This window comes from Scylla paramamosain, chromosome 23, assembly GCF_035594125.1.
Source record: "Scylla paramamosain isolate STU-SP2022 chromosome 23, ASM3559412v1, whole genome shotgun sequence".
NCBI classification, from domain to species: domain Eukaryota; kingdom Metazoa; phylum Arthropoda; class Malacostraca; order Decapoda; family Portunidae; genus Scylla; species Scylla paramamosain.
The window spans coordinates 21,167,477-21,194,972 of NC_087173.1; the positions used below are offsets into that span (position 1 = coordinate 21,167,477).

Genomic DNA, 27,496 nt, shown 5'->3' on the forward strand with positions numbered 1-27,496 from the left:
CCCCACCCACCACTCCCTCCAGCTTGCGCTGGCATGGAAATAGTTGGGAAAAGTACCATGCAATATGGAAAAACTGACATGGAAATTTTCATAGGAAAGGATGAAAGGAAGTTCTACTATTCACCCTACGGTGAACTCTATACGCCTATCTCAAAGTTAATACAAGTTATATTAAAATTGGTGTCTGTTGAATAAGAGTTTAATAGTGAATTTAGTAATTATTCGGACAAGAAAAGAGCTTGTTGGGGATTTGCTTTTAAATATTTGTCTATTTTATTTTTGAATGATTCAATAGTATTGCTGTTCACAATTTCGGCAGGAAGTTTATTCCATATATTTACTATACGATTAAAGAAGAAATGTTTGGCCTCGTGGGATTTAAAACGTTTGGGTATAATCTTGAATCCATTATTTCTTGTTAGGTTAGAATGATCAATGGTAAAATATTTATATGCATCAATGTTACTATATCCTTTGAAAATTTTGAACATTTCAATTAGGTCTCCTCTTATCCTGCACTTTGTTAAACTAAATAGGTTTAGTTCTTCCAGTCGTTCCTCATACGGCTTATTGCGCAGTCTTGGAATCATCTTTGTGACTCTGCGCTGTATCTTTTCTAGTTTTTCAATGTCTTTTTTGTAGTATGGTGACCAGAACTGTACACAGTATTCTAGATGAGGGCGCACCAGTGAGTTATATAAGGCAAGTATAACCTTTTCTGATTTAAATTCAAAGGTTCTTCCAATGAACCCTACTAATTTATTTGCCGTCTTTACTGTTTCTGTGCAGTGTTGACTCGGCTTTAGGTCGTTTGACACAACGACACCAAGATCTTTTTCTTTATCAGCACTTGACAGTGGCATGTTATTCATTACATATCTCGCCTGAACATTGTTGCTTCCGATATGTAGAATTTTACACTTTTCTATATTGAATTTCATCTGCCATTTTTCTGCCCAGCTTGTTAGTTTATTGAGGTCACACTGCAGTTCCTGCCATTGTGACACAGACGTAACTCTACTTGTTATTTTGGTGTCGTCTGCAAATTTACTTATTTTGCAGTTTATCCCTTCATCAATATCATTTATGTACATTATGAAGAGTACTGGTCCTGATACAGAGCCTTGAGGAGGAGGAGGAGGAGGAGGAGGAGTACTTAGCGGAATAAAAGAAATATAAGTACAGCGGAGACAAGTGGGAGTGAAAGTCTGAAGAGGAAAATAGGGAAATTAAGAGAAAGTTTAGTGATAAGTATGAAGGTTACGAGACTGGAAGAAAGAAAGAAAATGAAGAAGTGAACCAGAGGGATGAATAAGAGAACATGAAAATGAAGAGAAAGGATCAGATGAAGAGGAGAAGGAAAAGGAGAAACAGGAGAAGAATTAAAAATAGAAGGTCGAAGAGAAGGAAGAAGAAGAGGAAGGGGAAATTGACAATGAAGGAAGAGGAGGAGGGGGACGAGGAGGACAAGAAACAGAAAGAGAAGAAAAGAGAGAGAAAAAATAAGTAAGACGGAGTAAGGGAACATGAAAAACAGAGGAACACGAGAATAGAGAAAAGAAGAAAAAAGAAAAGAAAAAAAATAATAACATCAACAGTATCACAAGGTCATTACCTTCACACGGTGTTCACCGGACTGACTCCATGAAATTCGTGCACAACTTTGCTTTTCGCTGACCAGTGCTCACCTCAGCCCCTGCTTGCCTGATTGCCTGCTTGAGGGAACGTGAATGCCCTGAAATTAGTGATTAGCGGACGGCGAGGGGCGGAGAGGGAGGCTGGCGAGGGTGGAAAGGAGGGAGTAGATAGATGAAAGGATGGATGAACTAGAATGGTGGATGGGATGGTTGATAGTGGGTGGCTTGGATGGTTGATGGAAGGATGGAAGGATAGAAGACTGGGATGGACTAGGATGACTGATGGAAGCATGTCTGGACTTGGATGGTTCACAGTGGATGGTCAGGATGGAAAGTATTGATTGTGTCAGTTTTTCTTCGTACTGTGAACCTCAGAGGGAAAAATGTTGAAAAAAATGCCTTGAGTGGAATGTGTCCAGAGAGGAAAATGTTTAAAGGGGAAAATTATTAGAGGGGAAATGAATAGAGGGGAAAATGTGCACAAAAGGAAAATATCAAGAGGGAAACACCACTACAGAGAAAAATTACTTGAGGGAATCATGTCCAGAAAGGAAAATATCTAAAGAAGAAAATGACTAGAGAGGAAAATAATTACTAAAAGGAAAATGACCACAGGGAAAATTACCAGAAAGAAAAAAATAAAAGGAAAACTGTTCAGTGAGGGAAATGTGTACTCGAGAAAATAACGAGAGAAAAAATGACGATAAAAAAAAATGGCGAGGGGAAATTTAAATAGAAAAATTACTCCTTTTTTTTTCGATATGGTTCCTGTGACCTCGTTGTAGTGTGAAAATACTCATACATACAAGGCAGGGAGCGTTGTAATTCTATCTAGACTCTTGACCTCAGCTGAAAGTCTTAACAAGGTCCTCACACCCTCTTCTCTCTCCCTCCTTCCCTCCCTTCCTCCTCTTTACCTTCTTTCTTCCTCCTGCTCTTTCTTCCTGTTCTTCCATATTTTCTTGTCTAACACTTCCTGGTTTCCTCATTTTCTTATCCTCTCCGCATTCTTCTCCTCCTCATCTTTCTCTTCCTCTTTCTTCCTCTTACTGGTTGCTTTTCTTTCAAGCTTTCTTTCTGCTTTCCTAACTTCTTCCTGCTGTCTCTTTACTCCTTTCCTACTCATTCCTCCTACTCTTCTTATTCCCCATCTATTTTTCTTCCCTTTCTTCCTTTTTCAGTCTTTCTTCTCTTCCTCCCCTATCCTATCTACTGCCTTTCCTCCTCTTCCTTCTCCCGTGTTTTACTCTAATTCTTTTCCTTCTACTCTTCAAATGTTCCTTTCCTCGTGTTTCCTTACGTCTCTACTAGTCATAATCTTCATCAGTAATCTTCCTACACCTTCCCTTTTCTCTACTGCCTTTGTATCACTCAGTCCCACAGTGAGATGAATGAAAATGATGAAAGGTGATGGAAATTTTGATCCTACGCTATTCATGGGGCTACAGAGGGAGGCGCACCAAATGAAAGTGAAAGAGAGCTCGCCAATACCGTAGATGTTCACACTTGTTAGCTGACAGGGCAGAGAGGTCGTGAAGCAGCGCTCATGGCCTTGTAAGAGTCAACGAGTGAGTGAGTCAGCGAGTGAGCGAGTCAGCGAGTGAACTTGAAGAACGATATGGAGGAGAGAGAGAGAGAGAGAGAGAGAGAGAGAGAGAGAGAGAGAGAGAGAGAGAGAGAGAGAGAGAGAGAGAGAGAGAGAGAGAGAGAGAGAGAGAGAGAGAGAGAGAGATTATGTAACAGTAAGAATTCATGAGAAATATGCGTGAAATATTTGCAAAGTATGTAAGGTTGCAGAGATACACACACACACACACACACACAAAGTTTCCATGATAGTCATAACGAAATTTCTTCTTACCTCCTCCACCACCACCACCACCATCACCTAGTCCTCCTCCCTCATTATCTTATCATCTCATCTACTGATCCACTTCACTCTCCTCTCCTCACTCTTGGTCTTCCCTGCAGGACTTGCTCTTCATTAGAGGCAGGAAGGAGGAGAGTAACGGTTTGTTACAGGTGTCTTCCCTCCCCTCCCCCAGTGATGATACAGGTTGTCACGAAGCTGATTAACCTGGTGCAAGTTGTCAAGTAATCTTCTCATCTGTGTGTGTGTGTGTGTGTGTGTGTGTGTGTGTGGTGTGTGTGTTCACTATACGTATTACAAATGAATGCATCTTTTAACTCATTCGCGAGGTGGCTTTATATGTACATGAATACGAAGCATCTGTATTAAACTGCTACATACTTCAGGTCAGAAAAACACACACACATCTCCTCCCCATTCCTTTGCCTCGCTGTGTGTGTGTGTGTGTGTGTGTGCGCGCGCGCGCGGCCGTGTGTGTGTGCGTGCGTGCGTGCTCCAGCTCTTACCTGTGGGTGAGTGGGGGCACCTGGCTTCCCCCGTGCCTGGAGTGTGCTCTTCCGCCACTTGAGGAAACATTTTACTCTTCTTGTCAAGAAAGGAACTCTAGACCACGAGGATTTAAAGAAAATCTCTCTCTCTCTCTCTCTCTCTCTCTCTCTCTACTCTCTCTCTCTCTCTCTCTCTCTCTCTCTCTCTCTCTCTCTCTCTCTCTCTCTCTCTCTCTCTCAAGTGCGTGTAAGACAGAGGACAAAAGAGAGGAAGCGATTGAAGGAAAAGTTAAGAATTCCTTCTCTTTCATATCAGCGAGGCTGTGAAGGAGAAGGGAAAGGGGAGGGAAGGAGGAAAGAGGAGAAGAGAAAGGGGAGGAAAGGAGAGAAGGAGGGAGGGACTGAGGGAAGGAAGGTAGGAAGGGAGTAATAAGACTGACACGCTGGCTTCTTTTTACGCTCCTTTCTGAAAGCCAACGATGTATAATCTCCTCCTCCTCCTCCTCCTCCTCCTCCTCGTCCTCCTCTTTGTTTACTTCTTGATCCCCAGATGCTTGTTTTGTTGTTGTTTTTGTTGTTGTATTTCCTTTTCGCTTCCTCATCGTCCTTTGCTGTCCTGTCTCTCTTCCCTGTAGCTAGTTAGAAGTAGTTACCAAACAGCCTTGCAAGGACAAAAAGGTCTGTTGCTGTTTGGTTTTCCTTTATATTCCTTTTTATTCCTTTGTATTTCTGCTCCTCCTCCTCCTCCTCCTATTCTTTGCTTACTTCTTGATCCCCTAATGCTTGTTTTTTTGCCGTTTTTGTTGTATTTCCTTTTCGCTTCCTCCAATTCCTCCTCCTCCTCCTCCTCTTCCTCTTACCCTTTTTCCTGTGTTAGTTAATGATGCAGACTCATCCTTTCATCAGTTCCGTTTTTCTCATGTTTCTCTTCATTTCCCCTTTCCAGTCATTAAGTCAGGTTATACTACTGTATGTATACGTCTCTCTCTCTCTCTCTCTCTCTCTCTCTCTCTCTCTCTCTCTCTCTCTCTCTCTCTCTCTCTCTCTCTCTCTCTCTCTCTCTCTCTCTCTCTCTCTCTCTCTCTCTCTCTCTCTCACACACACACACACACACACAAACACTTTCCTTCCTTCCCCTGATCTGAGACTAGTCGAGTGGAAGAAAAAAAGGAGGAGGAGGAGGAGGAGGAGGAGGAGGAGGAAATGAAGAGATGCTGAAGGAGAAAGTTGGAAGTTGTAAGTGAAAAAGTGATTCTGGATAGTAAGAAATAGCTCTTCTGTCCTCGTGACGGGAAGGAGGAGGAGGAGGAGAGGAGGAGTAGGAGGAGGACGAAAGAAAGAAGTATATATGTAGAAAAAAAGACCTTGTGTTATTTGCACTGTCGGTTGAAAAAAAGTATCAGGATTTCAAACGTACGTCATTTCTGTATTTTGTAACACTCGTGTTTCATCTTCGTTTCCTTTTCTATTTCTTTTCTTTTTTCTTTTTTTTTTTTTTTGGTGGGGCGGGAGGGGGGGCACAGGGATGGCATGATTCAGTTTGGCATAAGTGAAGCAGAAGGGCGCAGATGAAATCGTTCTTCACCATCGAGGAGAAAAACAAAATCTTCTGCCTCTAGATAGGAGAGAAAATTGCACACTACGGTCTGTCATTCGGTCTTCCTTGAGGTCTGAATCCCTGAGTGTGTGTGACTTGACAGCTGAAACACTCTGCGGTCTTCTCAAACATCCTGGGAGCAAGGGTACTTTTTACACAGGCGATGGTAACGATGAAGCAACACCAGTAGTAGTAGTAGTAGTAGTAGTAGTAGTAGTAGTAGTGGTAGTAGTAGTAGTAGTAGTAGTAGTAGTAGTAGTATGATTATAGTTGAATAGATCAGAAATCCAGTCTATTAACTTGTAACACACACACACACACACACACACACACACACACACACACACACACACACACACACACACACACACACACACACACACACACACATACACACACACACAGAAAGGTTCATGTTGAAAGAGAACAGAGGGAAAGGTTGAGTGTATTGAGCGTCTCTCTCTCTCTCTCTCTCTCTCTCTCTCTCTCTCTCTCTCTCTCTCTCTCTCTCTCTCTCTCTCTCTCTCTCTCTCTCTCTCTCTCTCTGTGTGTGTGTGTGTGTGTGTGTGTGTGTGTGTGTGTGTGTGTGTGTGTGTGTGTGTGTGTGCGTGCGTGCGTGCGTGCGTGCGTGCGTGCGTGTGTGTGTGTGTGTGTGTGTGTGTGTGTGTGTGTGTGAGTGAGTGAATCTTCTTTCCATTTTAACAAACTATTTTTCCCTGTAGAATCAGCATTTTTTAAGATAAGACTTAATGGCTCAAGGTGAATTGCTTTCAAATAATTAATTGGATTCATTGCCTTCAGTGTTAATGCATTATTCATTAATTCAATACTGTGCATTAAATCTTAAAAGCTACGTGGGAAATTATCCATAGATCCTTACAGGACATTTTCTGTGTTCAGGAATAAAAAAAAAAAAAACATTCTTATTAGATTACATGTTGAGTAATGGCAGATGAATGGAATGAACTTTGTAATGAGGTTATTAGTGTCGAGTCATGAGGGAGCTTTAGAGGATTACGGAGATTTATATACAGGATGATTTAGAGAAAAAAAATATACATGTTTTATACAGGGACTGCCGCGCATAGGCCTGATGGCTCCTTGTGTACCTTCCCTAATTTTCTTAAGTTCTTTATGTTACTCTCATTGCTTTGCATGTTGTCATTACCTTAAGCAGTAAGTGTTGTGTGCACCAACATGCAAGAAAAAAAAAAACGATAAATTTGACATAAGAAATCGGTACATTACGAACTTACACACACACACACACACACACACACACACACACACACACACACACACACACACAGAGAGAGAGAGAGAGAGAGAGAGAGAGAGAGAGAGAGAGAGAGAGAGAGAGAGAGAGAGAGAGAGAGAGAGAGAGAGAGAGAGAGAGAGAGAGAGAGAGAGAGCATATAATTCCTTTTTGTTATATATATTGGCATTGTAGACAGCTACATAAAAAAGTGTTGCTTTAAGCCTGCTGTAAATTTTGTTTGAGTAAAATAAAAATATGCTGCCTGGCCAATAATAACCTCGTGACCACCACCACCACCACCACCACCACCAAGACCCAACAAGTCCTCAACAGTCCCCTGCCCTCCCCACTCTCATCGATGCTTCCAGTCACCCTACCCATCCCCCAACACACACACACACACACACACACACACACACACACACACACACACACACACACACACACACCACACCGAGGCATCCTGCAGTGTTTCCTCGTCTCGTCCTCTCCTCCCGGCCCTTGTGCTTCCCGCCGCCTCCCGGTGTTGTCTGGACCAAAACTCGCGGCAGGTTTTTTTTTTTTTTTTTTTAATCCACTTTGTAGGCTTGTGGGGTTTTACGAGTGATTGTTTCAGGGATGCGCACTTAATTTATTTTTGGTGGTCCCGCCTGGTTTGGTTTTGGCTGAAGTGGTAAGTCTGTTTTGAGGTCATTAGTGGAACTGCGGGTAATTGCACTGAAGTGACAGGAAAAGTGGGCGTATTAGCTGTTTTTTATATTAATGTTGTAGGTGAAAGTCTGATTTTTGTCGAGTTTAATAGGTGAAAATTTATGTGTTTATGTCAGATCAGTAGTGGTACTGCGGGTAATTGCATTGAGGTGAGAGGAAAGTGTGGGGTAATAGTTGTGTTTTGTATTAGTATTGTAGATTTGTATGTATGGTTTCAATTTTGGTGAGTGAAGATTTTTGGATGGTTTGAGATTGACTGGGAGGATTTATGGATGCTTTGGGTTTACAGGGAAGGTTCATGGATGGCTTAATGGTTGGAGCCGGAAGATTTTTGTCTGATCAGGTTTTTTATTATGATAGGTTTTTGGGAATGGTTTAGAATTTGATGAGGGGAAGCTAATGGATGGTTTGGGACGAGGGTTTAAGTGAGGGAAGGCCTTGAAGTTCATGAAGGAAGGTTTTTGGACCGTTTGCAATTTGGCGAGGCAAATTAGGGGAGAGCGGGGCTAGTTGCATCGCGGGTAAGTTGCATCAGTGAGCATAACTGGCATCTCAGCGGCTGCATTAGGGTGACAGGCGGTTCAAATGTGTGTTGGTCAATGCGGACATCGCTGCGGCAGAGGGAGGTGGATTGCGCAAGTGCTCTTGAATTTATGAGAAATTTACTGATTTCGGCCTTGGTAAGTAATTTTTTTCGATTTCACAATTTTTCTTGTACCTCATATATATATATATATTAGTAACAGTGTTTTGAAAATAGCTATATAATTCTGTACTATATGCAATTATTTCTCTTACAAATTTGCATTAGAATGACCGTTAGTATATATTTAGCTGGCGATCAAATTTTGGTTGCTGTGAGGGGGCAAGTTGAATCATTCGTGACGGGGCAAGTTGAATCATGATTCAACTTGCCCCATTAGTAAATTTATTTCATTATTATAGTTAGACTTCTTATACATTCAACTCGTTTTATTTATTTCAGAAATGGTTCGGAACTACAAAAGAAAGACTGAACGTGGGTCAGCAACACCCCAACTAATGCAGGAGGCTGCTGATTTTGTTCGAAATAAGAATAAATCAGTGAGAGAGTCCACACAACTGTTTGGTGTCCACTACTTAACCTTACAACGATTTATTCACAAAACCTCTGGCAACACTGCTAAAAACAATACACATGTAGGATATGCCAAACCAAGACAAGTATTTACATGTGAGCAGGAAGAAGAATTAGTATCCTATCTGAAAACAGCAGCAGCAATTTATTTTGGTCTTTCTCCGAGAGAAGTCAAGGAACTGGCTTTCAAATGCGCCAATGAAGCAAAGATAGAAATGCCTGATAATTGGCGCAATGATAAATATGCTGGAAAAGACTGGTTTTCAGGTTTCATGAAGCGACATGGACAAGAACTCTCAATTAGACAACCTGAAGCGACAAGTTTGTCCAGAGCTACAAGTTTCAACAAGCATAATGTAGAGTTATTTTTCTCCAAGCTTTCTTCTCTCATGGATAAGTATAAATTTGAACCTCAAGACATATGGAATGCTGATGAAAGTGGAGTGACAACTGTTCAGAAACCTCGTGCAGTGGTAGCAGTTAAGGGCACAAAGCAAGTTGGCTCTCTTACCTCAGCTGAGAGAGGACAACTTGTTACATTTTGTGTTGCTGTCAGTGCCATTGGAGGGTCTGTTCCTCCCATGTTGATATTTCCACGGAAAAACTACCATGATCATTTCATAAGGGATGGCCCAGAAGGATCAATTGGAGCCTGTCACCCTTCTGGATGGATGACACAGGATAACTTCTTACTGTTTATGAAGCATTTCATTAAGCATACAAAAGCAACTGTCGAGAAACCTATCTTGCTGTTGCTAGATAATCACCAATCTCATGTTAACTATGATGTTATCACATTATGCAAGGAAAATGGAGTGGTTTTGCTGTCATTTCCTCCACACTGCTCCCACAAGTTGCAGCCCTTAGATAGGTCAGTTTATGGACCTTTCAAGCGTTACCTGAGTTCAGCTCAGAATGACTGGTTACGGAGTAATCCTGGAAAAAGAATGACCATTTACGACATTCCTTCTCAAGTAAAAAAAGCTTTTCTGAGAGCTTCAACTCCCATTAACATCACGAGTGGCTTTAAAGTCAGCGGCATCAGTCCTTTGAATACAAATATCTTTGATGACTGGGAGTTTGCTCCCTCTTCAGTAACGGATCGCCCAGTGAGGCAGCAATGTGAACAGGATGCGGCCAAAGCAATGCAAGATGTCTCAGAGGTTTCAAAATCGGTAGATGAACATTGGTTTTCTTCCACTTCTGCATCAATGGAACCCCATCCTTCCTCTTCTACAGCCAGTGAACCCCTTCCTTCCACTTCAACTGCAGTAGGACCACAACCAGCAGTAGCCTAGCTTCTTCCATTACTGATCAAGTTGAAACTGCAAATGTTGGTGAGTCTTCCCTTTGCCCAGAAAAAATCATGCCACATCCAAAAGCAACACCTCGGAAAAAGAAATGTAATACAGGCAGAAAAGCACGTAAAAGTGCCATATTAACAGACACACCTGAAAGAAATGCTCTGTTTGCTGAAGCCATTAAGAAAAAAAACAAAAAGAATGATGTCAAAGAAAAGAAAGCCACCAAGAAAAGGAAGCAGGAGTTTTTACACAAAGTTCGATCCAAAAAACCTGTTGAAAAGTACGACATATCCAGCTCAGACTACGAAGACTGGTATTGTCTGATTTGTGTAGAACCATATTCCAATAGCAGGCCCCGGGAGAAATGGATTCAATGTAGTATATGCAGAGGATGGTCTCATGAGGAATGTTTGGGAACAGATGGAGGTATAATTTTATATTATATTTGTCATAACTGTGAATCTGATGATGAATAAATTTAAGGTTCATCGGTTCAGTTTATTGTGGATTTCTATTTTCTTATCATTTAAATAAACTCTCAAAAGTTATAGTTTGTTTATGATGCAACTTGCCCCTCATACTGATGCAACTTGCCCCGCAGATGGGGTAAGTTGCATCAAATATTTTTTTAGATATATATCAAAATTAAGTATATAAGAAATGATTTTCATTAATATCTACGCATGTGAACTTGATGATGAGGTCTAGCATATTTATATACGACAACTGAATTTCACTTGAATGAATTATACACAATTCTGTAGAAGGAAATGTAAAATTTTTAATTAGATTTTTGTTGCCCTTGGCCAGTATCCTTCCTACCTAAAAAAAAAATAAAATAAAAAAAAATTCAAGTCTTGTCTGCTCTTTCTTTTCGTTTAACCCTCTCATTACTTATGGCATCGTTTTCCTTCCTCTTTCTTCCTTCCTTCCTTTTTGTATATATTTGATTTCCTTTCTTCGTTTTCTACCTTTCCGCTATTTCGTTTTTTTTTTTTCATCCTTCCTGCCTTCCTTTCTTTCATTTGATTTCTCCCGTTTTCTTTTCCTTCTCTTCCTTTCCCTCTCCTTTTGTTCATACCTTCCTTTCTTGTTTTATTCTCCGTTTTCCTTTTATTTATTTATTTATTTATTCATTTATTTTTGGTGGGGGAGGCTTTGTTTTTATTTATTCCTTTCTTTTCTCCCACGTTCCTTCCTTCCCTCCTTTCTGCCTCCCTCCCTCCCTCCCTCTCTCACCGGGCCTGCATCCTTGCATTTTACAGCCTACATCCACTTTACAGGATTGTTCAGTGTGCCTTGTCACAAACAGCCTCGGAAGAACCAAAATACAAGTTAGATATGTTGTTTGTTCTTCATTTGTATTTCTTTGTGAGTGATCTAACCCCTTGCTCTTATCTATTACTGTTTGTTCTTCATTTATGATCGATTTCAACCTCTTGTCGTTATCTTTTACTTCTTGTGTTTCCTTTGTATCCCTCCGAGTGGCCATGTCTATTGGTGTTCGTTCTTCCTTCGTGTTCCTGCAGGAGTGACCTAACCCTCACCTCTCTCTTCCTCAGCTGTGACACAAGGAGCAGCTGTCTCAGCGGAGAGACGGTGGACGGCGGATGAATACTTCGGCTCCCGCGCCTTCTTCCGCATCATGTCCGACCCGCCGATCCTGGTGGTGGGCGGCGTGCGTCAGAGGAGTTGAAAAATGTATGGGACACGCTGCTGTGCTCTGCGTGTAGCTGTGAGGTGAAGTACAGAAACTACAGACGGCTGCATTGTCTCAGCCTCGGAGGTGCCACTTGCTCAAATTACGAATGGTTTAATCTTATTTTTTGAAGGCTGTGGAATATTACAGTATCTTATAATAAGACAAATGGTATTAAAAGGCATGTCATTTACCGATAAGCATTACACGACAACATTATTGCGGTGATTAAAAGTACACCTGTAAAATGCTGCGTAGCATCATCACTCAGCTGTTTTCAAGGTCACTTGGACTCGGTCCCCCTGCTCCCTTGCTTTGATGATGCCACGTAGCATTTTACAGGAGTACTTTTAATCATCGCAATAATGTTGTCATGTAATGCTTATCGGTAAATTACATGTTTTTTGATACCATTTGTCTTGTTATAAGATGCTGCAACATTTCACAGCCTGCAAAAAAATAAGATTAAACCACTCGTAATTTGAGCAAGTGGCACCTCCGAGGCTGCGACAACGCAACAGTGTGTCCGTCATGTCACAGAGCACACCCGCGAGTCCCGTACATTTTCAACTCCTCTGACGGGTAAACAAAGCCTTAAAATGCATATGTGTGTAGAACATTCTTTACTTACAATTACACGTTCTTTCACCTTTTTAAGTATTTGCAGAAACTCACGTTACACCCTGTATAAGAAATTGCAAGGTGGCGGACAAGCTGTCTCAATATATCAACCACGGGAACAATAGACACCTGTAATCGCTTCACTCAGGGCGTCCAATCCCTTATGCTTTCGGATACATTCGGATAATACATTCTTCACTTGTAAAATCCATTACCTTTTAAGCCTCACACACACACACACACACACACACACACACACACACACACACACCTTCCCTCAAACTCACTTCATATTTCACATTTTTTTTTCCCACAATGCATTTTAATCTTTCCTGTTCACTAATTAAGCTCCTTTGTGCACCTTATGAATTAATTCGAGCGTTTCATTATAAGTTACAGGAGAGAAGCAAGTGATATTTCTTATTGATTCGGTTTCATATGGAAGGGAAGGGATAGGAGGTAAAAAAGGGTTATTGTGATAGGTAAGGTAAAAAGGGTTATTTTTTTTTATTAAAGTTGTTAACTTGCCTGTGAAAAGTGTGTGTGTGTGTGTGTGTGTGTGTGTGTGTGTGTGTGTGTGTGTGTGTGTGTGTGTGTGTGTGTGTAATATGTTTTCCTCTCTCTCTCTCTCTCTCTCTCTCTCTCTCTCTCTCTCTCTCTCTCTCTCTCTCTCTCTCTCTCTCTCTCAACGAAAGATAAGAGCGATAGTAAGCAAAAAGAGAAAACTGTTGTAAGGAGAGAGAGAGAGAGAGAGAGAGAGAGAGAGAGAGAGAGAAAGAAAATGGCGTCAACCACTAACACAAAATTAAATTCCTGACCAGATCTCTCTCTCTCTCTCTCTCTCTCTCTCTCTAATCCTCATGATCCATCCCTGCTGCACCTAATCACAATGTAATGCCCTATTGTTTGGTTTGTTTTCCCTAAGTGTTCCCCTCCTCACTCCATTTTCCCCTTTTTTCCCTCTTCTTCATTTTTCCTTTTGTCTTTATTCGTATTTTTCCTTTATTTTTCCCATTTTCCTCTTGTTTCGCCATTTTTTCTCTTATTCTCTCCCTCATCCCTTTTTCCATTATTTTTTCCTTTTCCTTTTTCACTATTTCCCCTTTCTCCCAATCCTCTGTGTGTGTGTGTGTGTGTGTGTGTGTGTGTGTGTGTGTGTGTGTGTGCTGCTGGCTCGTGATTGGCTGGATAGGGATGGCTTGGTGTGGCTTGGTGTGGATGCACTGGATTGGTTTGTGGATGGCTATTATTATTATTTGTTTGTATTCTGTTTGTTTACTTATTTATTTTTTTATTATTTGTTTGTGTATGAGAGAGAGAGAGAGAGAGAGAGAGAGAGAGAGAGAGAGATTGATTTAAGACCACATAAAATTTTTCTCTCTCTCTCTCTTTCAATATTTAAGCTTCATTATCTTTCACCATAGTATTTAAAAATATACGACTATGTTGGTTTGTGTATTGGCGTTCAGATTAATTTGCTTTACTTAGTCTTCATTTATTTATTTATTTTGTGTTGGTGTATATAATTTTTTTCAGTGTTTATTGATGAGATTATATTTTTTCATAGTGTGTTTATTTAGTCACTTTTTGTTGTAGGTTAATTCAAAGTTGAGCATTTTGACTCACATTTGACACTCACACTTGACTCACCATACTCATCAAGTTGTGTCCTGTATTTTTGTGTAAGCCTCATATTTTTTAATCATGCATCTAATATACTCTTCACTTGTACACACACATTGTGAGCCTCACTACATTCACGCAGGCCGCAAGAAAATTAGGCTTGTCGATTTTGGTTTCATTCTTTATTGTAGACACTGTACAAGATTGCAACATTTGTGTATGTAATGGTGTGTGTGTGTGTGTGTGTACAAGATTGCAACATTTGTGTATGTAATGGTGTGTGTGTGTGTGTGTGTGTGTGTGTGTCTGTGTGTGGAGACAATTGTTGGTGAGGGTGTTGGTGAGGGGCTGTGGGGAGTCACTGTGGGTTTGTAAACATACTGTGGGGGACATACTGTAGGACTGTGGAGAGAGAGAGAGAGAGAGAGAGAGAGAGAGAGAGAGAGAGAGAGACTTACAACCATATGGGGAGAGGTGTTATTCACTGTTCTTCATCGCAAAAGTATTGTTCATAGTTGTTCATTGCAGGTGAGAGAAGACACAGTATGTTGAGGGAAGGCAGCTGCACTAGTGACAGCAGCAGCAGAGCCCCACCACTGCTGCTGCTCCTCTCCTCTTCCCAGCACAGCAGCACACAGGACACATTTCCATCATCTTTAAATCCCGGACACTTGTGCCTTGGTGATAATCTCACAGCAGCAAACCCTACATTGCTCAGGTCAACTTCCAGCTAGAATCATAATATCTGGAGGTATTTTTCCACAAAGAAGGATTCAAAATATCCCCCCAAAAAAATAAGATATTTTTAGAAATGAAAATCCACTCGAATTTTCTGCCTGAAGCTCTCGTTAAAATGACTCCCTCTTGAATCTTGTGTCCGACTCCAGCTGTGTCCAAGAGAATGGATCTCCAGTTTGTAGTGAGACTTCCGAGCCACCCAGATCTGTGAAGGCGAGCAGTCTGTCAGATAATGAGAGTAGACAACATAAGCAACATAATGAGAGACAAAGTCACAATAATAGAGATAAAATGAAGGCACTCAAGTATTAATGAGAAAACAAAACAGAATAATAAGCAAAGTAAAATAATGAGACAATAAGGCCAGTCAACAAATAATAGTGAATTTATTGTAGGAAGGGTCTGCTGTACTACTTAATGACCATTCAAGTCTACTTGTTAAAGATGTGTTTACACTTTGAAGTGTCATTTTCTTGTACTATGATACATTTTTTACTATTTTCTTCCACCTGCCTTAATTAACATTGAGTAGAGTCTCACTAATACAACTTGAATATTACTCAGCCGGCAGTCTTTGCCATGGTGGAGTGTGACACTGAATCAGTACTGACATTTTATCATTTACATTTCATTACTTTGATTACTCAACAAAATACTGCATTGTTTTTTGTAACCTGCTGACTGGTGAAGGGACAACGTGTGCTCCTCAACACTTGGTTCTTGCCACGTGCCGCAGCAGACTGACAGCTTCCAGTGGGCCTGTCTGAGGTAATGCACCACACAACATTAGGAATAGGAACAATTATTTCACTAAAACTTTAATTACCTGCACTAAAAACTTTCAATGAGTTTATGTACTTTGTGAATTTAGGAATCTGGAACAATGATTGCACTTATTTAACTACCTGCACTAAAGTGTTTGCTTTAGTTATGGTGTTGACAGTAAGTATAAATACTTTAAGGGGCGTGACCTCCGCCGCATTGCTTCAGCAGCCTTCAAGTCCCGGCAATGAAACGGTTCGTGTGAGGAAGACTGCTTCTGGTGCTACTGGTGGAAATTGTTACTAGTGTGTAAGTATGTGGTAAATATCTGTGGAAACCAAAGGATGTTTTCACTCGTACCAAACGTTATGGTCATGGAGATACCTCTCTTCCTGCACACAAAACAACTACAACCACCTAATTATTACACACACACTCCTATACCAGCCTCGGAGTCCCCATCTGGTAACGACCCTAAATGTCTTGACACCCCTCTCAGTTTTTCTTCTTAAACTTCCACAGATTGAACGCGAATGTTGCAGAACACTGCCTCTCCTCTATTAAGCTTCATCATCCTTTCCTCACTGAAACCCTGGTGTCTGAGGCAACTGACAGTAGCCCCTTTTCAGTTTCCTCTTACTTTCTCTATCCAAAGCTGGATGTTGTGTTTATGTGCGCAATGAAATTAACCTGCTTTTGTGCCCACGCTCTTGAATCTTTTGGGTTTTCCACCACCTGGCTACGACAACAGAGTCCCTTTCATACTAAATTTATCTGTGTTGTATACCTTTCACCTAACTCCTCTGACTGTAAGAAATTCTTTGACTACTTAACTTCCAAAGTGGAGCACATTCTAACTCTCTTCCCTTTTGCAGGGATCTCCATTCTTGGAGACTTCAATGTTCACCACCAGCTTTGGCTTTCCTCTCCCTTCACTGACCATCCTGGTGAACTAACCTTTAAATTTGCTATCCTCCATGACCTAGAGCAATTGGTGCAACACTCTAATCGTATTCCTGACCGTCTTAGAGATATGCCCAACATTCTTGACCTTTTCCTGACCTCTAATCCTTCTGCTTATTCTGTTACCATCTCTTCTCTGTTGGGCTCTCCGATCACATCTAGTATCTGTATCTTGTCCTATCACTCCAATCCCTCCTCAGGATCCCCTAAGCGAAGGTGCCTCTGGCGTGTTGGCTATGCTAGTTGGGGGAACCTGAGGAGGTATTTTGCTGATTTTCCTTGGAATGACTACTGCGTCCGTGACGGAGACCGCCCTGTGTGCCGAGTGCATAAGAGATGATAGTGTCTGGCATGGAGGCGTACATTCCTCACTCTTTTTCTCGACCTAAACCTCCAAAACTTGGTTTAACATAGCTTGTTCTCGTGCTATACATGAGAGAGATGTGTCCCACCAAAGGTGCTTAAGCCTTCCATCACCAGAATCTCATGCACTTTACATTTTTGCCCGGAACCATGCCAAGTCTGTTCTCCAACTAGCCAAAAACTCCTTCATTAATAGTGTCAAAACCTTTCAAGATCTAAGTGCCCCCGTGACTTCTGCCACTTAACCCAAAAACATCTATAATAACTTTGATTCTTCTTTCCCTCCTTTATTTCAACCAGATGTGCGGCACCACTGCTATCACATCTATCTCTAAAGCTGAACTCTTTGCTCAATCCTTTGCTACAAACTCTACCTTGGACGATTCAAGGTTTGTTCCTCTCTCTCCTCCACTAGCGTAGACAAGACTGTCAGTATACAATGGAGATGACACACTGAGGCAGCTGGTACTGCTTTGGCTCTAAATGTTATAATAATACTCTGCCACTTTGTTGACAAGTGACAATACAACCTCTCGTTCCTCAGACTGTTCTTTTCACGTAACAGCTTCAAACCAAATCCTGAAATACTGAACCAACATGAACCACCTCTGCTATCAAGTAGTCGGCACTGTGAAGGGCTGTACAGTTCCTTACCTCACTAAATAATAATACTTTCTGATCCAATCTGTCTCTGTCTGTCTGTCTGCTGCCATGGCTTGACCTGCTCTTCTTTCATCTGTAGCTTCCATTCTGTCTGCCGTCTCCCTGCATCCTCTTGTCCACCACACCATCCTCCCTTGTGTGTTTGCTGCCACTGTCTATCTAGAAAAAAATGTTTTCTGCCAAACCTTGAACTAGTACAACATGAACCACCTGTGGTCTAATCTTTCTCCAGCATTTCTTCTGTCCACTGTCACTGTCTGAACCAGTCACCTAACACACCATCCTTCCTGCCACGGTCATCCTTCTCTGATGCTCTTCTCTTTCTCCCTCTCTCAGCGTGGTGGCAGCACGGGCCTCGGCACTCCCTGGCACCACGGCAGGTGTCAGTGAGGCAGGCAGGTGTTGGTTCAAGTCCTGGCAGTGTCACTTCGCTGCTGTATTGTTTGGTGCAGCGGATGATGCTACGTTTTTCATCACTTAGTGTAGAGTCTATTTTTGCTTGACGTTATTTGTGTTGGTAAGGCATTTCCACTATATAGTGGTAGATATTCTGGGAAATAAGGAATTAGCAATACTAAGACATGCTTGAACAACACTCACCAGTGTGGAAGACTTGTCAGGCAGTGGCTGTAGTGGCTTCACTTGAACCACGACAATGTTCTCCTCAACCCTTGGAAAGAGAACAATTCATCTGAAATGGAGATACAAAGATATTGGGGAAAATTTAAGAGAGAGACGCTGCAAAGTGTAGCTGACAGTGTGCGTGTCGTCATCAAGAGGAGGGGCTCTAAAATGAAACAGTAGGACACTCGTGAAGACATTCATACTATCTTTTCTCAAGGGAAGTGTGTGTCGTGTGTGTTAACAACGTCAGGCGCGGACATTTTTTGCATCAAGGGTGATGTACGATCCGGACATGAAAGAAGTTTTTTTTCTTTTATAATTTTCTAATTTTTTTCCGCTTCTTTTGATATATGTAACGTTTTGATAAGAACTAAAAAAATCCCCTTATGTGAAGAGGTCTTCTGTTATGAAATTCCCACGGTTTCGCCCGCTGCGAGACATGTCACACAAGTTTTTTTTACATTTTTTTTCTCTTTTCATATATTTTTCTGACATACCCGTTCTTCTTCACTCTCCCATGAATATCTACGGTTCTCTTGCTGCATACAATATTAGAAAGCACGAAATTCTAGGTCTAACTATTTTCTCAAATTGATATACGAAAAAAAAATCATATAATTATTTTTTTTTTCGTAAATCTAGCAAATAGTTAATGTATCTGCATTAGATATCTTTTGCATTAATATTTTATTTATTTTCAAACAATTAAACACTGGTTTTTACTTAGAAATATGGCGAAATATAACAAAAATTGTTTTCACCCGCCTTCTCCCCTCCCACCCGGTAATTAAGGGTGAAATCATGAATAGCTTTAGGCCTTATACACAAAACCAATCGTAGTAACTAAAACTATGTCTGTTTTTTCAACATATTCTGATGTATATATCGCGTGAATTTCAAGTCCCTGGCTGCAATAGGTGAATTAGTCACCCCTTAAACTTTATGACATAATATCTCAAAATGGCGGATTTTAGCATATAAAAATGATCTGCTCCGTTTTTATTGGTGTTACAGACAGATGGGCTATTGCGGCTTATCAAACTGTGATAGGCGAATAAAGTCTGCTGTCGTCATTTTTGTTTGGAGTTGATTTTGATTTTTGACAAATATTTCAGTTTTTTTTTTTACTTTTCATCGAAAAAAAATCGTACAATAAAAGAAAAAAGATAGCAGACTTTGTTCTCCTATCCTTCCTGATCAAAATACTTTTTAAATAAATGAGGGAGGAGATACGAGTTGAACACAGGCAATTTAACAAAGGATTAGCGATCCTTCAACCACCCTCAAGTGTATGAATAAAGGTGATTAGTTACTTTGATGTGGAAAGACTGTAATTTGTAAAGATGAGAATAAATGAGAATAAATTATTTCTGTGACCTTGTGTCCAGCCAATGTTTGTAGGTGTTAAGGTGAAACCACGAGGTGAGGTGACATTAGTATTGTCAAGTGTCTTCGTAAGGTACTCACACCAAAGTTTTCATTTGCTTCAATCAATCAAGGTCTGGTGATAAAAAAGGCACTGCATCCTGTGCACTCTACCCTGTGCACGCCTTCCTTTCACTCTGGAATGCACACCTTTATATATTGTGCTGCATTCACACTCATTTTTCAATAAAAATAAATAAATAAATAGTAATCAACAAAAAGCAAAAAGTGACTTATAAGAAAATAAATAAAAACACAGGTGTAAAGTACTCTTCTCCGTTAACCTCCAAGATAACCACATCAACTGGTCTTCAGGAAAAAAAAAATAAAAGATAAACAATGTTTATCACTCACGTGGAGCACAGCGTTACACCAAAAAAAAAAAAAAAGAAGAAGACCGAGGAGGGTTCCTATCTACAGCAAGTGACCCCTAACTAAACTAGCTAGCTAATCAAAACCAAGGACCCCGGAAGTGCTTATCTGGGTTCTTGCGGCTGGATGATGTCCGGGGCAGGTGGGTGTCCAGGTGAGGTGGATGGCTGAGTGTAGGTGACCACGTGGCCTTCGCCAGCTAGCAGAAGGAGTCAAGGTGGTGTTGATATGAATTTCTGGAGTGTGCAGGACTATGCCTGGCGTTCTCCACGACCTTGTGGAGTTGTATGGGGTCACCTCGCCACTTCCGCGATGACCTGGAGTAGTTATCTCGTCACCTACAGCCCACTTCTGGTTCTTCATCACAATTGTTAGGGGTAGTTCATGGGTTACCTGTAATAGTAGTAGTAGTAGTAGTAGTAGTAGTAGTAGTAGTAGTAGTAGTAGAAGTAGTAATAGTAGTAGTAGTAGTAGTAGTAGTAGTAGTAGTAGTAGTAGTGGTAATAGTGGTAGTAGTAGCAGTACTGGTGGTGGTGGTGATGGTGGTGGTGGTAGTGGTGGTGGTAATGGTGGTGGTAGTGGTGGTGGTGATGGTAGTAGTGGCGGTGGCGGTAGTGGTGGTGGTAGTATTAGTGGTGGTGGTGGTGGTGGTGGTGGTATTAGTGGTGGTGGTGGTATTAGTGGTGGTGGTGGTAGTAGTAGTAGTAGTAGTAGTAGTAGTAGTAGTAGTAGTAGTAGTAGTGGTGGTGCTGGTAGTAGTAGTAGTAGTAGTAGTAGTAGTAGTAGTAGTCGTGGTGGTGGTGGTGGTGGTGGTTGTAGTAGTAGTAATAGTGGTAGTGGTAGTAGTAGCAGTGGTAGTGGTGGTGGTGGTGGTGATGATGGTAGTGGTGATGGGGGTAGTGGTGGTGGTGGTAGTGCTATTGGTGGTGGTAGTGGTGGTGGCTGTGTTAGTAGTAGTACTAGTAGTAGTAGATCAAACAAAATATTCTGAAAAAAAAAAGAGACCGACAGACAAATCCAAAATATCCTCTCTCTCTCTCTCTCTCTCTCTCTCTCTCTCTCTCTCTCTCTCTCTCTCTCTCTCTCTCTCTCTCTCTCTCTTTTGGAGATAAGAGATCACCTCATTTTCTTGTTGGATTGCAGGGTCACTCTAGAAGAGCGGGAAAAAGGTGCAGAGGGCGCTGTCAAATCTTTAGTGTGCATGTGGGGCGGGGAAGTGCAGCTTGAGAAGGTAGGAGAGTGAAGAGTGTATGTGATCAGTGTGATGGCAAGATACATGGATGCCTCCCATGTTTTGAAAAAAAAGCACTCTCTCCATCAATAGTGACCTTCACACATTTGCTGCAATCATTTCTTGAGTCACTGTTTTCACTACACAAGGAATGAAGCTGTTTATATGAATGTTCAAGGATAAGCCTTTTCTTTGTGCAGCTACAAACAGGACACAGGCTTACATTTGTTACTGGAAAAGTTCTCTTTTGTACAAGATATGGTGAGTAATGATTTCAATAAGAGTAAAAATGTTATGTTGTTTTGCAATCACAGATTTGCTCTATAATAAAAGAATATATAGAGGACAGTTGTTAAGGATGCTACATCTGTATGTTGAGCCGTGACTGAGACAAGTTTTATTATTACCATTTAGTTCCACCTTTGTATTTTGACCAGTTACAATGTCACTTCACAAAAGATACTTTCATTATTTTACCATTATTATTTTTGCTTCACATAAAAAAATAGTGAGGATTAATAATTAACATTTGTTTAAAAGATCTGCGTTTCATTTTTGCCCATCTAATGGAATTTATTGTAAAAAAAAAGGAAGGAAAGTGATAAATGTTGGGCCAGTGGTACACACGGCAACTTTGAATAGTTTGAAATGTAACGGCGGTGGTGCGTGTGGCGCCTGGCGTGTTAAATATTTACTGATTTTACTCAATACAACACCATTTATATATATATATATATATATATATATATATATATATATATATATATATATATATATATATATATATATATATATATATATATATATATATATATATATATATATATATATATATATATATATATATATATATATATAATTCTCTCCAACGTGGTCTTTGCAACTTCCAAATCCATCACCTACCCACTCCCCTCTCACTTCATCCCAATGTCCCTAGAAGTTACAACCTTCAATTCTGTCCACCCTAATCTTTCTCCCGTTCAAATCCGTCACCTACCCACTCCCCTCTCACTCCCACTCTTTCACCTTGGTCTCGTACAGGTCCTCCACTTCGGGCCTGTTGTTCTTAGGTTGTTCTTCACAGTCCTCTCAAAGTTCTCTCAGTGAAACTGAGTTTTGCTTCATATTCTACTTCTAACTTCCTATCAACCTCAAATATCTCCAAGTGTTAGCGCTTCTTCGTTTCTGTCGCCTCCTGCTCCAACACTTGCAGTAGTAGTAGTAGTAGTAGTAGTAGTAGTAGTAGTAGTAGTAGTAGTAGTAGTAGTAGTAGTAGTAGTAGTAGTAGTGGTAGCGGTAAGGGGGGTTCAGCATAATTGCTGGCTCACAAACACACAATTATCACATCGTTTCATTACACTTTCTCATTCATTTTTGTTTCAGCGGGGCATTTTTACCGCAGATTTTCTTTTCATCTGTATTTTTCTTTTGTTTGTTTACCTTGCTTTCTCTTTCGTCTTACTCTGGCCACCATTCTCTCTCTCTCTCTCTCTCTCTCTCTCTCTCTCTCTCTCTCTCTCTCTCTCTCTCTCTCTCAGTAGCGAAAGGTAGTTTTTTTTCTTTTTTTTCTTTTTTGTTAATGTGTCAGGGTACATGGTCTCAGTCTGGCAATGAACGGAATGAATGGAGCAAGTTTTGATGTCGACTTGACGTGGAGGAAAATTGTTTACTTATTTTATTATATATATATATATATATATATATATATATATATATATATATATATATATATATATATATATATATATATATATATATATATATATATATATATATATATATATATATATATATATTCGTGATTCGTTTTTCTTTTTTTTCAAACAATTTTTCTTTTGAACTGAATTTTTTTTTTATTTCTTATACAATATATATATATATATATATATATATATATATATATATATATATATATATATATATATATATATATATATATATATATATATATATATATATAATAAAAACAATTTTCCTGCACGTGAAAATATAATAAATGATAAACGACTCATTACAAAAGCACACTACTTCAACTGTCAGAAAGCACAATGGACAGAAATGTTCTTTACGACGCCAGTACTTCACTCAGGTACTAAACACCACCACCGCATTACTTTCCTCTCGCTTTCTTTTCTACACTACCAGCGTGACGCCCTCCACGCCCCTGCCACCCACGCCAACCACTTCACACACATTAGAAAAACTGACTGAACAACACAACTCCACTCGTCTGCAGAGAGAGAGAGAGAGAGAGAGAGAGAGAGAGAGAGAGAGAGAGAGAGAGAGAGAGAGAGAGAGAGAGAGAGAGAGAGAGAGAGAGAGAGAGAGAGAGAGAGAGAGAGAGAGAGAGAGAGAGAGAGAGAGAGAGAGAGAGAGAGAGAGAGAGAGAGAGAGAGATCCTGCCACCACCACCACCCACCACCTTCCATCACCAGTTGTTACCTTCAAGCTGCCATCGCATACGTATTGCCTTCATTCCCTATTACGTTACAGATATGACACCTGAATACTACTGATGCCGCCGCCGCCACCACCACCACCACCACCACCACCTCACCAGTCCATAAAACCAATATTTCCCTTTCATGTATTTTATCTACGTAATGAGACAGCGGAGGGAAGCATCACGTAGACAGAGAGACACAGATTGGTCTCTCCACCAGTCCTCCATCAACAGACTGACTGACCGACTGACTGATTGATTGATTGAAAGACGGACAGACAGACACAGATTGGTCTCTCCACCAGTCCTCCATCAACAGACTGACTGACAGACTGACTGATTGAAAGACGGATAGACACAGATTGGTCTCTCCACCAGTCCTCCATCAACGGACTGACTGATTGACTGACTGATTGAAAGACGGATAGACACAGATTGCTCTCTCCACCAGTCCTCCATCAACGGACTGACTGACTGAAAGACGGACAGACAGACAGGTGGTGTACTCGTATTTATCTGCTCAGCTTCTCAACTTACTTAACTGCAACCTCAATCATATAACTTTCATCATCACAGTCAGGGAAGTTAAAATATTGCTTCCTTTGCTCTCTCTCTCTCTCTCTCTCTCTCTCTCTCTCTCTCTCTCTCTCTCTCTCTCTCTCTCTCTCACTGACGTCACATCACATAGGTCACTGTATAGATGAAATTGTTTAAATATACACACATTTCCTAATAGAATTAATTTTCTATGGTAAGTTTACATAAATAGTCCAATAATAGCATTCAAAACCACACATAGCTACTTTTCATTACGTGTGGAGCTTCATTCTCAAATAAAAACACTCACCTGGGACACGAGGAGCAGGGGAGAGCAGGCGAGGAAGAGAGGGGAGAGGGCGGCAGGCAGGAGAGGAAGGGAGCGGGAAGGGAGGGGAGGGGAGAGAAGGAAGGCCTGAAGCAGGGAGGTGAAACAAGCGAACGAGTGACCACAGTTTGCTGATTACAGGAGTACACACACACACACACACACACACACACACACGACCATCTCCCTATAAACCCTGACAACCGTAACATCACCACCACCACCACCACACCACCACTCCCAACTACCACCACCACCACATCACCACCCCAACCTCTCAACCACACCCAACAACCACAACACCGTTACGTCCGCTACCTCCACCACTGTTACACAACCACCACCATCCCCAACAACCACAACCACCTTTACCACAAGCCAGTCACGTTCACCATCACTACCAACACCCTCTACAACCATTCCAACCACACCAAACACCACCACAACCACCACCTCAAAACAGTCACGTCCGCCATGGCCACCTCCACCTCCCCTTCCACCATCCTACTCTCCGCATCTCTCTTCCACTATCCACTCCTCCCTATCCACCCACCACCAGGCCATACTCACATCCACCTCTCCCTCCACACCGCAGTCCACCACAACACGCCCGCTGAGAAAAGATGCAACACCACCTCACCGCTGCAACACAACCGGAGACCCGTCACATCACGTCAGCGGGCGCAGGGCGAATGGCTGAGGAGACGGCGAGGAGAGAGTATCACGTGACTTGAATACTTGGTGCTGATTGGTCGAGGCTGTGCTGAGGTATTTGTCACTCAGAACAGAGCCGCACTCATAATACTGCTTGTAATGATAAAAAAAAAAAAAAAAAAGAATCACGGTTATATTAGCGGTAGAAGACACCAATACACCGTGAGGCAAGAAGTAAGAACAAATGAAAGATACATCAGTTTTACGAAGAGTAAGAAAGAAAACGGAAAAATAGAATGCTCTGATTGGCTGACGGGAAGCAGGCCATCACTACAGCTTTCGTATTTATTGAGGCTTATATAGACTTTAAGTAGCGACTTGAGACTAATGAAATAACGTAGTACATGTAGTGAGGATGTTTTCACCAATGAGAGACAGGCTAATGCTACAAAAAAAAAAAGAAGATACATTAGAGTCATTGGAGGAATGTAGTAAGGCAGTCTCAGGTATCATAAATGCACTTGTTTTTCATGAAGACAGGTTATGTGCCTGTATTCTGAAAAGCTTTGCTCTCACACCAGACTGTTTTCAAAGGACACAATGATGATCACACGGGTTTTCAAGACTGCTTTTCCCTTTGATGATGTAGAAACCTTACCAGTCTGTCACGAGGACCGAAGAAACATCCTTAAAACCCGTGTAATTTGTACTACAGCCTCTTGAAAGTATTCGGATGCGGGCAGAAATGTTTCCGGATACTGTGTAGGGTCTCTATAGACATCCGTTGTGTTTTGCTTTACTCTGCGATAAATTAACGTGTAAGTTGTGTGATGCGGGAACAGCTAGCCTGGGTGGACCTCCCCTCCTTTCTTCTTCCTCGGCTCGCTACGTACTGGGGTGGCGCCGCGCGGCACTAAGTGATCCAAGCCTTACAGGAAACACTTAGCAAATGACTCATTACATTTTTGTATGCGTCAGTGAAGGAAATGTACAGACACGCGTAACACAACAATACAGGGCTTATCATTATACAATTAACATTTCTCATCATCTTCACTGTATTCATTATGCACATCACTCATCATTATTATCACCCTCCTCCTCCTCCTCTTCCTCCTCCTCCTCCTCCTCATCATCATCATCATCATTCTCATCTTCATCATCATCACCACCATTATCATCATCATTATCACCACCATTCTCATCACCATCTTCACGAGGTCATCACCATTCTTTCTCGTCCTTCTGGCAATGATGACCCTAATGACTACACTGAGAAATGGCCTTCATCATCGCAGCCATTATCATCATTAATACCATCAGCATCATTATCATCACCTCTCACCACTATTGTCATCATTGTCATCACCATCATTCTTATCACCCTTATTTTTTATTGTTCTCAAACTTTTCCAGAGTGCTTTTGAATAATCAATTGCCGCTGGACACTGTTCATTAGTTTCTTACCTTTGTATAATAGGTAAAGTCATTCTTGGTGAGTTTTTGTGGTTTTCAGGTGAATGTCAAAAGGTGAACGTATAAAAATATGTATATTTAGATATTTGTACAGAGTTGTGGAGAAGGGTGTGGCGCTACGGGACAACGGATGTCCTCTGCGTGGTGCAGCGTTACACCCTGGCAAGAGACTGCCGGAGCCGGCACAAGGGACGCTTAGCGCCTTCAAAAAGTGCTGACAGTAGAAATAGGGGCGGGTTGACCGCACTCACAGTACATGAATATATTCATAATTATAACTCTCTAATTACATAAATAAGGCAAGGGAAAAGCTACTTATAGCTAAGAGTAATACATGCCAAAATACATTAGGGAGAGATTAACTATAGAGAATACTTAGATACTATAATGTAGGTGCTACTGATTACTTATCCATGGCAATAAAAGGAGTATGGAAAGTTCCATGGTGTGTGTGTGTGTGTGACGTAGGGTGGCGTGATCATATCCGCCCCACCTTTATCCCCCAACACCCACTATCTACACTTATGCATATATGTATACATACACTTATATTGCTAATCAGGCAAGGCATTATAAATACAATACATATTATTAATTATGTGACTCCAGGTAGTGCCAGGACATTGCGATACTTTCCCCAGTAAGTCCAAGAGCGCGGGCCTCATTTCGGGATAGTCCACAACATTGACAAAGGAACATAGGGTTGGCGCCTGCCCCAGCTCGGTGTCAACAGTAGACTGACTCACCGAAGAGACGCAGGCTCCAGGCAGAATACTGGGTTCTGGTACCACTTTCTTGTCATAATCCAGGCACTTTCCAAGGAAAAGACCTTGTTTGATCCTTACAGAACCTCCAGTAGTGTTCACCACCAAGGCATCAGTGACATGACCCTTTCTAATTGTGGAAAGAGTCGATTCAACAGCCAATCGCCTAACATTACCTATACCTTCAAGACAGATGTCACTGCCTACAGGAGCTTCTGGAACACGAAC

General features: G+C 41.2%; 2 protein-coding genes across 7 annotated transcripts; one reads left to right on the forward strand and one right to left on the reverse strand.

Annotated features, from left to right (window-relative positions):
• Window positions 1–6,516: 6,516 nt before the first annotated feature.
• Window positions 6,517–10,706, forward strand: LOC135112396 (tigger transposable element-derived protein 6-like). The gene is made up of 2 exons (XM_064026825.1): window positions 6,517–8,241; window positions 8,547–10,706. The coding sequence occupies exon 2, from the start codon at window positions 8,549–8,551 to the stop codon at window positions 9,974–9,976; it is 1,428 nt and encodes a 475-aa protein (XP_063882895.1). The 5' UTR covers window positions 6,517–8,241; window positions 8,547–8,548; the 3' UTR covers window positions 9,977–10,706.
• A 4,005-nt stretch (window positions 10,707–14,711) lies between these two features.
• LOC135112397 (uncharacterized) lies at window positions 14,712–24,930 on the reverse strand. 6 transcript variants are annotated; one of them, XR_010274338.1, is made up of 4 exons: window positions 24,357–24,930; window positions 15,569–20,228; window positions 15,338–15,426; window positions 14,732–14,868 (listed from the first exon to the last, which is right to left on the reverse strand). XR_010274338.1 is itself a non-coding variant. In XM_064026826.1 (3 exons), exons 1-3 carry the CDS (start codon window positions 17,540–17,542, stop codon window positions 14,774–14,776), a joined length of 321 nt encoding a protein of 106 aa, XP_063882896.1. In that variant the 5' UTR covers window positions 17,543–17,751; the 3' UTR covers window positions 14,712–14,773. The 6 variants fall into 6 exon arrangements, 1 of the variants encoding a protein (XP_063882896.1); XR_010274339.1 differs by having other exon boundaries at window positions 14,756–14,885; XR_010274340.1 differs by having other exon boundaries at window positions 14,756–14,885; window positions 17,406–20,228; window positions 24,357–24,926.
• Between the last annotated feature and the right edge of the window lie 2,566 nt (window positions 24,931–27,496).